Below are 15,482 nucleotides of genomic sequence, written 5' to 3'. Positions count from 1 at the left end.
CTACGGCAACGCCCTCTACGCCGGTACCACCGCCAAGCTCCAGAAGAGACTCCAGCGGATCCAGAACGCCTCGGCGAGACTCATCCTCGACGTCCCCAGACGAACTCACATCTCCAGACACCTGAGAGACCTGCACTGGCTCCCGATCGACAAAAGAATCACCTACCGGCTCCTCACCCACGCACACAAAGCCCTACACAACCAAGGCCCGACCTACCTCAACAGCCGCCTCAACTTCTACGCTCCCAAACGCCACCTCCGCTCGACCAGTCACGCCCTCGCAGCTGTCCCCCGCATCCACAGAGCGACAACAGGAGGAAGATCCTTCTCCCACCTGGCCGCCAAGACTTGGAACGCCCTCCCCGCCGACCTACGCCTGACCCAAGACCACCTCTCCTTCAGGAAGAAGCTCAAGACCTGGCTGTTCGAGCAGTAGCGGACCCCCCCCCCCCCCTAGCGCCTTGAGACCCTCCGGGTGAGTAGTGCGCTTTATAAATGCCTATGATTGATTGATTGATTGATAAATCCCGGCGCGGATATTGCAATAGTATGGTTCCATGATCTTGTCAGGCTAAGCAAGCATCCCCTCCCTCTGCGGATCACAGCTTGATATAACCAATCAGTTCGTTTTTTGTTTTACATATAACGCTTGTATTTCATAAATGCCATTTTTTGAAAAGCAGTATGAAAACGGAAAGAGGAGAAATGGCCCTTCAATAATAATAATATTTTTTAAAAACTTTGACCTTACAGTTCACATTTAATGGGTCTATATATTATTTCTTAATTACCATGATTGATCATCTGCGTGGCAATTTCTATCTCCATGCAGTTTTGAAAGACCAGCCTTTTGCAAGCATGAAATATGAAATGGCTCCGCTGGGTCCCCTTCCAGCAATCATTAACTGAGGCGTTTTTCACACTTTTTCCCTATTACTGAAAACTCCAGTCACGAAGTCTGTCTCCGGTTAGTGCCCTTCCATTTCAAGTGCTTTGCAGCAGTTTTAAGATCTCCTTAGAGATCTCGTTGCTCAAATGGGTGTAATTTCTGATATTTATGTTTCCCCCATCTTCATTGCTTGATTTTGCTCCTGAAAGTGTGTCACTCATAGTCGTTGAATGTCACTCATAATTCGCTTCAAATTATGAAAATGTCATACATAGCAATATGAAACCTCATGAACCAAGCCTGACGAAAAGATCAAGGAGGAGACCGGGAACCTCTGACGCTCTCGACTCTCCTGCTCCTTCCACCCAGCACCTTCTGCCTGAAGAAAGGAGGACGGGGTGAATGGAAAAGAACTGTGAAGACAAGGCACTGAGGACAACGAGATGCATCACAGAGACACACCTGCAACCGCTGGCGTGAATGGAAACCCTCGAGGAGGAGGTAGAGGAGCTCCGACCCTCTGGCCTGCTGACCCCAGCCCGCTGCCTAAAAAAGAGGAAGGAGAGTGGTAGTGAACGTTTACCTGCCAAAGTTTCAGATTGCTTATATGTGACATTTTCATAGTTTCAGTCTACTTATGAGTGGCATTCAACAACTAATTTGTGACACTTTGAGTGACACTTTCTTGCAACCAAAATCATGCAATGCAGTCCATGGAAACAGACAACTATCCGAAATTACACCGATTTGAGGATCAAGAACCACTAACTCTGCAGCAGGTGCTTTTAAACCTATTATTTCTAAATTATCAACACCCTCCACCCCAACCTCAGCACCAGGTGAGGCTGAATCACAAGTAAACAAAGGGATATCTGTGTCAAAAGCAGCAACCCACTGAGCTATCCATATAAAATACAGTTCTATATTATTCTGGTAGACTTTCTATGCAGCAGGCATGTTAACCCTCTGCGCTACTTTATGGTGATAGTCAAAGCTGCCCATTGACAAAACTCTGTTCTCTCTCCAGTGGGAGCATTAATCACCAGCCTTATTTTAGACTTCCGAAGTGTCATTATGCTGGAACAATAAAGTCTGCTGCTTAGTACTGCCGCTGTAGCTGGACTGTCTGCGGAGTCATACTCGCTGACTGCAGACATTTTCTAAGACAGTGAGTTGTGATGTGGTTACAGGAGTCAGTTGCTGGTTAAGAGAGGACATGCTTGTGTAATGGTGTGTTTTCTGTTGAGTGAAGCATGCTGTGCTTATAAACAAATGCTCTGGGCAATAGCATGCAGAGTGTATGTAGATCCATCAAAGAATAACTAACTGCTCAAAAATATCCAGACACGCTTAAACAAGCAACAAACTTCACGGTAAGAGGAACGAGTAGCTGTCTTATACAGACGTAGACGAGTAACACCCTAACAGCATGCGGAGGTGGATGGGGCAAATCACAAAGGGCACACCTCATAAACCAACAATTAAGGCTTTCGGACGTTCGTTGTGTTAGACCAATGGACATTGATTGGATATGGTGGACAGAAGGTATTTCAAAAAGGATCGCTCAGCGTAGAGGGTGAATCCTCTGCCATTACCAACGGGGACTTCCTCGGGGTGAGAAATTGACCAAAGTATAATTTTTGCATCTTAAGGTTCGGTGTCCACAGTAATCACTTTCTCTCACGGGGCCTCGTTGGGTGCCAATGCTGGTTGCTATCGTGCCCCTCTGACATCACCATCGGTCTGGGCAGGTAGGCCTAAAATACAGGCGATAAAGGTACAGAGTGGGGAATAACACAGATTGTAGACATACACAGTTTCCTAGTCTCGGCAGATGACCCACGTGCGGGTCCTCCCCTTTTATTATACCCCGCAGGCCACGCCTGGATGGCGTGCATCTCATATCCGGCATGCTGGCCGGAGCACAGGACCGCTGATCCATTACATCCCTCCCCAACTTGGATCTTTGAACTCAGCTTTGAGAGCCCGGTAAGCACTGGTGGTGCCCTGGTGTCAGTCTTTGAGAGTTCAACATGCAAAGTCCTGAAGGTGCCGATTGGGTCGGGGATTGGGCCGCAGGCTGTAGCGATGTTGCTGGCCTCGGATGGATGGTTGACCTGGCGGTGGCAGGCTTGGCGGCAGCGCACTAGGCCCTCAACCATTGTTATATCGAGTTCTGTAAACCAGACCTTTTCTCTCATTCTCGCTTTAATTTTGGCAACTCCTTTATGACCCCCATGGGCCAGTTGAGTTGCCTGTTGCCTCAGAGCTTAAGGTATTACCAGCCTCGGGCCTCGAAGGAGTATTACCTCTGATGTGGCGCTCAGTTCGTTCCGCAACCCCCATATTCGTCAGCTCTCCGCAATCCTCTGGTGCCCACGTGTTGACCTGCTGGAGGTACGTCTTCCATGACCCTTCTTGGACTGCTTGAAGAGTCCGGGTGTATATGGGGTCTTGCTCAGCTGGGTTCTTCGCCCCGGGTCGGTAGACTACCTCCATCTGGTAGGGCTGGAGTTGCACGGCCCATCGCTCGATCCGGGGAGGTGGGTGAGGGGCTGATCCTTTGAAAAGGGGAACCAAAGGCTGGAGGTCGGTCACTACGGTGAACGGCTGGCCCGTCAGGAACAGGTGGAAGTGGTTGAAGGCCCATTTTATTGCAAGCGCCTCCAGCTTGATTTGAGCGTACCTTGCTTCAGTGGGGATCAGAGATTTGCTGGCGAACAACAGAGCAGCCCACAGGCCTGGATCCTGTTCCTGGGCAAGCACTGCTCCCAGCCCCACCGGACTGGTGTCAAACAGTAATTCTGTGCGCTTTGCCGGATCAAAATAGGAGAGTGTGGCTTCTCCCAGCAGTGCATCCTTGATGCGCCGGAACGCCTCCTCTTCCTGTGGTCCGCAGTTCCATTTGGCATCCACTTTTGTGAGAGTCCTCAGCTGATCGGCGCGGGTTGCGAGATCAGGGATGAACTTCCCGCAGTAGGTGGCCATGCCAAGAAAACTCCTCACTTCAGTGGGCGTGGTTGGAGTTGGGGCGTTTCGGATGGCTTGCGACTTCTTCGGATCCACCTGGATGCCTTGCTTGTTGAACACGTATCTGAAGAACTCCAGAGATGGTTGAAAGAACAGACACTTTTCCTGATGGAGAGTTGTGCCATGTTCGCTGAGGCGACGCAGGGTGCTTCTCAGATGTCTATGATGGTCAGCAGCAGTGGTAGAGTGGATCAGGATGTCGCACTGATGTTTATCACCTCGGGGAAACCAGATAGCAGCTCACGGATAGTGTTCTGGAACACCTCTGCGCCTGAGGATATTCCAAACAGCCATTTGTAACAACGCAACCCCAGGTGGGTACTGAAAGTTGTAATGTAACTGCTTTCTTCCGCCAAGGGTAGTTGGTGATACCCGGCGTTAAGGTCTATTTTAGAAAACCACCTCATTCCGTTGACGTCTGCAATTATGTCATCCATGGTTGGTGTTATGTGGCGTTCGTTCTCTTTTGATTGCCCGGTTGGGGAGCCTCATATCGATGCAGAGGCGTATGGCTCCTGACTGTTATGGTTTCTCCGCAATGACCATCGGGAACACCAATGGTGTAGGTCCCGAGACCTTCTCAATCACCCCTTGAAATTGAAGGTGATTTATATAGCGCATGGCTACCCGGAGGCTTCCCCACGCAGACGATAAGAGCTGTGGTGAAAGACAGAAGGCCTCTTAATGGGTAGATGGGAATAACCAGGTCTTCAGCTTTTTCCTGATTATTAGTTCATTTTGCTGCCCTCTAAGGTCCAGCGGGAGCTCATTCCACAGTTTTGGAATCAAGTGGGAGAAAGATCTGCCTCCCCATCTAGATTTTTTGATTCTAGTGGTGCTGAGGAGGTGTGAGTAAGAGGACCTTAGAGATCTCGAGGGGGCATAAACCGAGATCAGGGATTTCAGTTTGGGTGGGCCTTTGTTATTTAATGCTCTGTGAGCTATACAAAGGGCTTTACATTTTACTCGACGCTACTGGAAGCCAATGGAGTAGTTTCAAGGATTCTCCACCTGGCGCTTGTCTATGGAGTTTGAGCAGGAGCCTGGCCGCCGCATTCTGCACTGTCTGGAGCCTCTTAATCACATACTTGGGGGAGCCCAGGTATAGGGAGTTCCCATAGTCGACGGGAGAATATCAAAGACTGCATGACGGTGACGGTTTTCCTAAGTTGCTCCGGGATGAGTTCCAATATCTTTCTGAGCATCTTCAGGAGTCCAAAGCAGATGCCCAACAATTTGTTTGCCTGTTCGTTCATTGAGAGTGCGCCATCGAGCCACATACCTACATTTTTTACCACCAGTTTAGGAACTGGACGGTCACCCATGCAAGGCGCCCAGTGATTTAGGGGTGTCGAGATAGCCCTGTTACCCAAGATCATGAGTTTGGTCTTTTCACCGTTCAATTTTAGGAAGCTATTTGACAACCAATTGGCCAGTTTGTTCAGGCAGGGGCCCAATGAAGAGTCTCCCTGATGGTGGTCCTGGGATAGAGCAACGATCAGCTGGGTGTCGTCTGCGTACGAAATGCCTAGGATGTCAAACTCCTGTATAATGTTGGCAAGCTGCCTTACATATATATTAAATAAGTTCGGGCTTAGGGAGGAACCCTTCGGCACTCCAGACTTTAAGGGCAGACTGTCAGAGAGGCAGTCCTGATCCATAACTTGGAGCGACCGATCATCTAGAAAGGAGCATAGCCACTCCAAGGCTCTGTCCTGAATACCTATTTCCTTCAATCTATTTTTTAGCAAGGCGTGGTTGATGGTGTCGAACGCCGCACTAAGGTCTAGCAGAATAATCGCGGCTGACCCTCCGTCATCAAGTAAGATTTTTAGTTCCTCTGTGACAGCCAAGAGTGCTGCTTCTGTACTATGGAGGGCGCAAAAGTCCATCTGCTTGGGTTGGAGAAGTGTGTTCTCTTCCAGGAATTTGACTAGAGTTTAGTTGACATGCCTTTCCAGGAGTTTGCCCAGGAGAAGAAGAGAGATGGGTCAAAGGTTGCTCAAATTGTCCAGGTCCAGACTGGGTTTTTAAAAAATTGGTTTTATTATGACGTGTCTCCAGGTCCAGGGGACCGACCCTGATTCAAGAGATTTATTAAGTATTTTCACTAGAGGGAGGAGGACAACCTCCGCCACCTTGAGGATAGCATGCGGGGGTGCCTCTCAAGCTTTTCAAGTTCTTTTTTCACCAGGGGCCGCAGGTGGATGGGGACTTGCCGAATCGTTCAAAATCAGGGTTGATTTGGGGGTCAAAATGCGCATTTAAAGCTGCAACCGCAGCGTCGTAGTACATGGCGATGCCTGTGTTTGGCAGGTGTTTGAACAACTTGAATTTTTCATCTCCAGCATAGTGGAGAAGTAGTGACCTTTTTACCGCCCGTCAGTCTCCCTTGTGGCTACAAAGTAGTTGTTTAGTCGTTCTATCCAGATCTTTCACCTCGGAGATGCTGTGACTGGGTCTTCCAGCACACTGAAAGGTGGCAGCACTCCTGTGAGCGGGTGTTGTACTGGGGCTCTTTGATGGGCCTGTGCCTGGTCTTCATCAGCCATGCTTCTGATGGATGCTGTCCTTCCTTTTGCTTTCTTTGTCTTTCACCTGGTCTGTGTCTTTCTCCTCCCCTCTTGAACTTGTGTTTGTTCCTCTTTTCTTTTGTTTTTTTTTCCTCTCTGATGCTCCTTTATCCGTCTGATGGGGTGTCCTTTATCCTTTCTTAATTATTTACTGTGTATCTCCTTCTGCTCCTCCCTCCTGTGCAGGTGTCTATCCCTTGTCTGTTTTTAGGTCTCGCCTGATCCAGCGCTTGCTCTGATCTGGCCGAGACATTTTGTAAACAGGCTTTTTCAAAGTGCTGCCGTGGCCTAAAGCTACAGTGCACGTGAACGTGCACGCGCGCCCTCCGTTGCACGCGATCGTAATCGCGATTGCGATCACTTTCACTTTCGCGGCCGCGTTGCCAAAGCTTGTTTCTCTTTTCACTCCAGTCCATGCAGTACTGTACATCGCTTCACCTTTGCATCCTCATCAGCTCACCTTGTCCTCTTCCCTTTACTCATTCTTTACATTCTCATCTCTCGTTCTTTTTATCCTCCGTGGAGTGTTTCCCCCACCCCCATTGTCTTTCACTCGCAGAATCAGTCGAATGGAATGCTAAAGGTTTCCAACATGCTCTTTAAATAACGAAAAATAAACCTTCCGGGGACTGTGATGATGAAAACTGTGTTTTGATGTGGTACGCGGTGATAAACTAACTTTAGTGTATTAGTTATGGCCTGATACTCCTCGTCAACACTTCATTCACCACATTTGCAGCAGCTGTGCTCTGCTAATGAGCCCCCCTGATTAGCTCTTCCCATACCTCGCGTTTGAAGCTGGTTGCAAGCGAGCACGTGACATCGGGATGATTTACAAGGTCGTCAGTGACAACATCAAAATTAACATATTCCCATTTCATTTGCTTTGGCAGCAAATTGGCTCCTCTTCTGTTGTATTTGCAGGCAGCGATACTAAAACCAAAATAGGTGTATTCAAAACAGAGAGGTTAATAGTCCATTCTGTATTACAAGTAAAATTGAGCATGGGCGGGTAATGTTTTCCTGCACGCTTAACACGAACAGATGGGTTTGAGACACCTCTGACTACTGTCACGCATGAAAGGTCACACACAAATCCCTTTTTTGTTCAAATTGACCTTTCTGCCATGTAATGAGTTTTTCCATTTCAGTTACTCTCAACAGGAGCCATGTGAGCAGCCCCTACCATCGCCTTTAGGTTCTAATGGAGCTTGATGCCTGCTTTTTTTATGCATCACCTTCATTTTCATGCTCTTCCCTTCCAGCAACATATTCTCCAACCCAATCCGTGGCTACTTTCATCTTTAATCTAGGGGCTGCTGTTATGATCTTTTTCTTGACAAAATGCTTTAATAGCTGCGTAGTCTCCCTGGGGCATGAGTGACTAGCAGCTCCAGTACAGGGGTTTTCTTTACTTCCTGGGGCTTGGTGTCTTAACGCTATAATAAGATAAACAAGACTACAATTCCCAGAATGCAATGACAAAAATGTACTGTAGCAGTTAACTACGAATAGATTTGAAAAACGTGGCAGAGCTGCTTATTCCTCATTTTTACCTTTTTAGAAACTGCAGCAAGTGTATTAATACGACACTTACTAAAATCTGTTTTGGGCTACATAGACCAAAAAGTTCAGCGTGATATTAAGTTGAAGATCTTCTATAATTGTCTTTAAATTATGCACAGAAATCATACAGTTTACAGTATAATGCTTTTGTTTAATATTTTTGTTTTCTTTTCCCAAGTGAATGGTTTTATGGTATCGAATGTCGTGTTTCTGTTTTGTATTCCCTTTCTCTTTCATTGTACACTACACACCCACTATGGTTCATACCTGACTTGAGATCCTTTCCTACCACCCACTGCATATCTTTTTGCCAATTTGTTCCTTTCCGACCCAACTTTCGATGTGCTACACAACTCATTCCTTGTATTCTCCCCCCCCCCCCTTTTCGGTCCGTATCCCTTGTTTTGTCCATCCTGTTAATCTCTGCCACACCTGCCACTCATAGCATTTCTCTCTTTACCCACAATTATTTTTATGTTTTCTTCTGTCCCTTTCACAGACTACTCCCATTCTCCCTACCTTTAACTTTTACTCTTACTTCTTTCTCTTTGCACCACTCTTGCCTTCTCCTTTCCTGTTGCTCAATTTCTTCCTTAATTTCTTTGCCAGCTCACGTTTTTAGGTCTTGCCTTGCTATCGCGTAAGCGATCGCAAATGCAATAGGTGTTACATTACTAGAAGTTTGATCTATTGGCGTTGCATTATTATTAGCCAAGCCAATAGCTCAAACATTCCATAATGCGAGACCTATTGCATTGCAAATGCTTGTTTTTCTTCTCTTTCTGCTACTTTTCCTCCGTAGCCAGTACACTGCATGCACCACTCATCCTCCTTCAGAGCCCCGTGCTCAGCGGGCGCCCCTCTAATTCACCCCTCTCTTCACATGCGCTCGCAGCGGGCAATAGCACGTGTTCTTTTCACCGCAGGTGGGAGCCGCCAATACGCTGGGCTGCTCTACCCTCGCGGTGGCAGGAATCGGCCAGCAGGTGGTGCGGTTACACGCGCGCACAAGGTCAGACTCTCGTAAATGGGGGAGAGCGCATGGGTGTCGCCGGGTGCATGGGGCGCTTCGTTGGGGCAGCATTCACCCTAGACGTCCGTCACAGACGCCGCTACTCTCACAGCTGGAGCTGCAGTGGGCCTTCTGGCAAGCAGCACGTGGCCGCAGAACACGCCGGTCTGGGGGTGAAGGCGGAGGCAGTGGTGTGACACGATGGGTCTCGGCCCTCCCTCGTCACCAGTGTCGTGCCCCTCTGATGTCACTATCGGTCTGGGCAGGTAGGCCTAAAATACGGGCAATAAAGGTACAGGGTGAAGCAATTCCCTTTGGAGGCGTAACTGTAGTAATGATAATGTTTTTTACTCATGCTTGCAGGATATGGAGGAAAGATTTCTAGCTTGGGGATATAATACACATGTAGTAAGGACTGCTGTAAATAGAGTCAAAAGAATTGAGAGAGAACGGACATTACAACAATGTGCAGATAAAAGAAAGGAGACAAAGGTGGTGCATATTGTTGATTTTAATAACATACCTGATATCCTAAATGCCTTAGTAGACATTGGCATGTCCTAAAGAGTGACAGCATTAGATGGGGTTTTGACTGATTACCCCTCAGTGACCTATCAGAGAGGGCGTACACTGAGAACCTTACTTTGTTGCAGTTATTCGCTGTCTCATCCAAATGAGCACTGGTTGACACCACATACCCTAGGCTTTTATAAGTGTGGACATTGCACTGTTTGCAGATGGATTAGAGACAAGACTATTAGCTTTTCTGACTCAAAAGGGAGAAAATACAGAATTAACTATAACATCACGTGTCACACAAAATATGTAGTTTATGCCATAGTGTGCAAGTGTGGACGCATGTACATTGGGAGCACTATCAGGTTACTCAAAGAGCAGATACAGGAGCACCTGAGGGCTCTAAAGATGTGGGACTTGAGATACCCAGTAGCAGTTCATATGAATGAGTATGGACACCAAGGTATACATAATTTCGAATTCTTTGGCGTAGACCATATACCACGGGACCCTAGGGGAGGAAATAGGGAACTAAGCCTCAGGAGATGTGAAGCTAAATGGATATTACGTCTGAACTCAGTAGAATCTAGACCGAACACAGATCAAGAGCTCCACTATTTCTTGGGAGACAGATGAAACAGAATGACTGTCTGGTGTTAATGTATAGCGGTCTCTGAAAAGTATTGGGCTTTCATGTAACCGTGAGTTGGCTTACAACTATGTCATATACTAATGATCTGTACTACTAAAGATGCAACAAATCTTTATTGTACTACTTTTTGTAAAGTGTTCATAAGGGTTACTGCCCCTGGGAATAAGGTATAGACAATACATGATTTAGGGGATTTGGACCCATAATGCATATAGCTTTTTTTTATATTGAAAGGAACTCTGTTTTGCATTAATGGGGGATTGTTATTAACATTAGTTTGGTATGGCACTTTCTTCAATTAGACTAGTATTTATACATTTACATGGTTTGTTACATTATTAACAAGGTGGTTACAGGTAGACTTAACCTGTATGCATAATTATTGTTGGGGCGTGTGTGGGTTTTGACTTTCCTTACAGGGTCACACCCGGTCAGGTCCTAAGAATACGCGGACAATACAAAGAGAATATTCTGTTGATATTAATCTTATTGTTAAAAGCATGATTCTATGTTCTGTATGGATCGCTCTTTCTTTTATTTTTGGAATACAATATATTTCAAGATGGCGCGAGTTTATGACGTGTATAGACTGCCCCTTCTTAGGACATAGATTCACTGCACACGATATATTCCGCAAGATGGCGCGAATTCATGCTTTGTCCTTTCTTTCACTATTGGTGGTGACCGTGATACGTGTCCAAGTACATACTCTGGTTTTGACTTTCACTTAGTATTTTTTTATATGAAACACACTACAAGATGACACTGACTACTCTGACTGCTGCCGCAATCGGAAGTCTACATCCTATACTTGAAAGTCTTCTTACTATACTAAGATGGCGGGTCCTTTAGGAACACATATTTAAGCACTCACGGTACGCGAGTAATGGCGTCTACACGCCGGAAAGGGTAACCAGGATTGAGATGGACAATATCTTCTCACACTCGGGTAAGAACCGTGGGACACTTGTCAGCATCCCACATAGAGTCGGGACTGCTTGCATAATGTCTGTTATGTGAGGCCTGCGGGTATGCGCTTTGGATACTTCGTTAACTCTGTGGTACATCAAAGTTTTAGAGCAATGTTCTTCTAGATGAAGGATTATCGCCCCCTTTTGGCAAATTTTTTAAGATAGTTTGGAATATAGTCAATTTCGTTTTTGTCACTGTTTGGAAGATTATAAGAAAAAGAACAATATGGATGAGATAGAGACAATTATTTGTTTATATTTTACATAGTCTCATCCTAAAACACAGGAATTTGTACTTACATTGACTGAATTAGTTTGATACAGGAGACATGATCGTTATATACTAGAGGTAGGTGTACGATATAATTTGATTTTGGTACCATGACCTTTGAAATGTATACATACGTGTACAGATTGATTCATACAATCCCCCCCTTCTTTCTTTCCCTCATTTAGATTGACCCAACACTTTTGCCAGGTAGTTTTTCTATTGGTACTGCTTTGAGAACACGTTTATTAGTCTTATTTTTAGTTTTAAACTCTATCTTGCATGATGAGGTTCACTTACTTTCCTGGTGGTAGTGGCCTTTGTGAACACTATGACCTTTTTGATATTAAATTAACAATATTGCATGTTTTGCTGTCAATCTTTACTGGTGTGCCTCTGGGTTTCAATTATTTGATATTCACATTTTGGAATGTTTTTTCACCGGGGGATAGATGTCATGTATATTGATATATGTGTATATTGAGACTGTATTATATTACTTGACTTATTCCAGCCCTGAAGAAGCCGTAGGGTGGTTGTGTACCCGAAGACAAAATACGTGTTGGCTGGTGTGAGGCTGATGTAACTACATGAATAAAAATGAAGTCTGGCTGAAAGAAAGAATAAAGACTAGGAGATCAATTTTGGATATAATAACATTCTGGACACTTTGGTGTATGTGCTCAGGCCAAGATTTACATTCAAGAGTATCTAAGGTGCTGGGTTGACATCCTTCCCCTGGGAGCACTACTTACATTTAGATTTATAACTTTGGGGAGACAGACTGAGCGCTGGTTTGCCCCACTTCACCCCCCATTGTCTTTATTAGGCCTAAAATATGGGCGATAAATATACAGGGTGGAGAATAACACAGGTTGTAGACATACACAGTTTCTTACTCTTGGGAGATGACCCACGTGAGGGTCCCCCCCTTTTATTATATCCCGCAGGGCACACCTGGCCTGCGTATGACGTGCACCTCATATCACGCATGCTAGCCGGAGCACAGGACCGCTGACCCATTACAATTGTCATGGTAACAGGCGGCAATTTCCTTCTCAGACTCTCGGACGCTCCAGGCTCACACAACACTTTGCCTGCCCGAGAACACCTCTCTCAATGCTCCAAACTCACATATGCTTCACAGGGCCATCCCTCCTATTTCACTTAACTTTCTCCCCGTCAGCTGCATCCTTCCCAGTCATGTGCTCAACATTTTAATGTTGACATTGCCTACACAGACTTTCATGTCATAATATTAGCACGTTCACAGTCACACACTTCCACCTGATCACTATAGCTTCTGGTTTTCAGAAGAAAGGCTCTTTATGACTTTTCTTGCAACAGCGCGTCCTCACAAGACAAGGAAGGCTTATACCTATCCTGTTAAAGTGCAGCAGCATAATCAGCATGTGCACTGCTGTTTACATCACGCCAGTGCCTGATAGACACTCACTACCTGCTTAGTTCATTCAGGCTCAGCGCACGCAGGTGTTCAAGGCTCTAAAAATACATGATAATGCATTTTAATGCAGTGATGCATACCACTACATTTAAAAATACATTAGTCTAACGCCTGAGGCGTAGTACTTGGCAGGGCTGTGAACGACAAGGGGCTGTGGCAGCACAGAAGAAGCCCTGCTGCTGGCTAGGACAGGCAGTGCCTCAAATGGGCGAGATATTTTGCAGCGCCAAAAGGTGTAGGCAATTGTTGTGAGTGCACCGAGCGCCCCTTGCCAGATCAGACATTTTGACTGCTAAGGGGACAGGCGTATCTTAAAACTGCTGGACCCTTGGTGGCTGTAAGAAGCAGGTCATGCTGCGCGTAGGGAAGGAGAGGCACAACACAAAATCAACCAAACAGAATAAAATGTTGGGCCTAGATTCTCAAATAGGCAGCAATACCAGCAGAGAATCCACTAGCATGGAGACGTATCTATCCACCACTGGCAGAGGTAGGAGGGTCCACATATTAAGTGACTGGAGACAGACCATTGCGCTGTGGGGGACATGACCTCAAAAGGGAGGGAAACAATTCTCTTTGAAGAAATGGAAACAGAAATCTAAATGCTTTGTACTGTTTCATTTTATCAGAATTAATTCATTCATAGATAGTCACAGTAAACAGCGGCTGTCAACATAAGATCAATAGTTACATGGATATGTGGTGATCTTGTGACATAGGTGCTCAGTGCTCAACAAGTGTACAATATATATAAGGTGGTTGAGGTTTTTATGTACAGGTGAGGGATAGGCCAGACAATGCTTTCACACCAAAGACTCTTTTCTTTCGTCGTGTGGAATCTTGGTTAGTCTGGGCCTTGAGTAAGCGTCGACGTTTCAACCCTAAGTGTGCCCCCAGTTGGTGGTCACGCAGGGTCTTCATCAAGACAATGTGTCAGGAAGGGGACGGTGACAGCCTAAAATCGTAAAAGGAGGAGCATATCAATGGAATGCGGTTGCTGGTGTGCTCAGACAGATGCACAGTACAATTAGGGCAACAGTACTCACCCTAGGTGGGCCAGACGTATCTCAGCCAAGGTCGGGGGACACTCGGGTCCAAGCGATTATTGCTCTACAGGGGTAAAGTCAGTGGTTCAGGAATGGATCCATAGGAAGCAAAATGCTAAAATGTGCCGCTATGAGAATAGTCCACTCAGAGGCCATGCAATTTGTGTTAAACTACCGGGGTTGTGCGTGTGACCATGCTTGTAATCATCAAGCGATTGTGCGTGGTGGGGCAGTGTCCGTCTGGTCATAAGAGTGCCGGGGTGTATTAAAAAGTGTGCTTATGCACGTGTGGAGGGCCGTTGTGTGGTGATTAATAAAAGCCTGCGTTTAAGAAGTGCATTTTAAAACCATGGTATAGTGGCTTAAAAGCCGCGTATATCGGCGGAAGCTAATGCAACTGGGAGGCGGTTATTTCAAGCCCGCGAATGTGCTGGGGTGTAATGGGGTGAGCGGTATGTCTTGAAGCCGCGTTAGTTAGCGGGAATTAATAAAGCCTGCTGAGCGAAGTGCAAAGTAAATGCAGTATCCGCTCCATGCGATCGGTATACTTAAATACTGCGTGTGTGGGTGATGGTGTGTGCGGGCCGGGCCGGGCCGGTGCTGCTAAATCCAAGACCGCGTGTATGCTAGTTTATATTTAAAACAGGTTTAGAGCGTGGTGGGAGCCGCTAAATCGGGATTAATAAAAGCGTGGGTGAAGTGCAAGTTAAAAGGTACAGTTTCCGTATCGTGAGAAGGCGTGCTGTCTGGCGTGATCAATTGGTAGTACACGAGATGACCCTATCAATGGGGCAGTGGGGCATTACCGATACGCTCACCTGCGTTTCGACGATATTCGGTAAGGGAGGTTGGGCAGATGGGCCGAAGTTCCGTCTGTCCGCTGCATATAATCAGAGCAAGTGGAGGGTCGTGCTAACGTGACGTGACGTCTAGCGTGCACGTTTCTGTCGATGGCTCGGTTGCCTGGCAACGGCGCGAGTCTGATGTCGAAGGTGATGAGGTCAGTCATGTATCACACAAATCGTCAGTCAGGTCTGTGAAGCGGAGCAGCACTTTCTGCGTTTTAGATTGACGGGTCAGTCCTAGTAAGCAGTTACTTGCAGTGTGTTGCACGGGGGTCCAAGTTGCAGAAGCGATCATCCTAACCACGTCCGACCAGAAATACAGTATCGCTGGGCACAGCCACAGCATGTGAAGCAGATCTGCCTCTTCTAGTTTGCACCTGGGACAATGGTGTCGCGTGTTCGGGAACATGTGCTGCAGTCGATGTGGGGTGAGATAGGCCCTATGTAACACCATATACTGAGTGAACTTAAAGTTTGCGTTCCGAGGGATTTTATTTGAGTATTCTAAAATCATGCACCATTCCTTAGCTGACAGCTCTGTATCAAGGTCCTCGGACCATTTGCTATGTAAGTCCGTTAGGGGGATGCCCGTGTGTGTTTTAATCCTTTTATACAGTCATTTAGAAAGGTGGCTGTAATATGTGCTCGT

The 15,482-nt window shown here is 46.4% G+C and overlaps 1 protein-coding gene across 1 annotated transcript in view; it reads right to left on the bottom strand.

Annotated features, from left to right (window-relative positions):
- The window catches only part of POLN (DNA polymerase nu), a 2,789,368-nt gene extending 2,774,371 nt beyond the window's left edge, over positions 1–14,997 (bottom strand). The window contains exons 1-2 of the mRNA XM_085643153.1: positions 14,807–14,997; positions 1,352–1,435 (exon numbers count right to left, since the gene is read on the bottom strand). Coding sequence (XP_085499279.1) covers positions 1,352–1,435; positions 14,807–14,997 — 275 coding nt within the window. The remainder of the gene's footprint in view (positions 1–1,351; positions 1,436–14,806) is intronic.
- Positions 14,998–15,482: the final 485 nt, after the last annotated feature.

This window comes from Triturus cristatus, chromosome 2_2, assembly GCF_964204655.1.
Source record: "Triturus cristatus chromosome 2_2, aTriCri1.1, whole genome shotgun sequence".
In the NCBI taxonomy this organism is placed as follows: Eukaryota; Metazoa; Chordata; class Amphibia; order Caudata; family Salamandridae; genus Triturus; species Triturus cristatus.
This window is presented reverse-complemented; position numbering and strand designations above follow the sequence as displayed.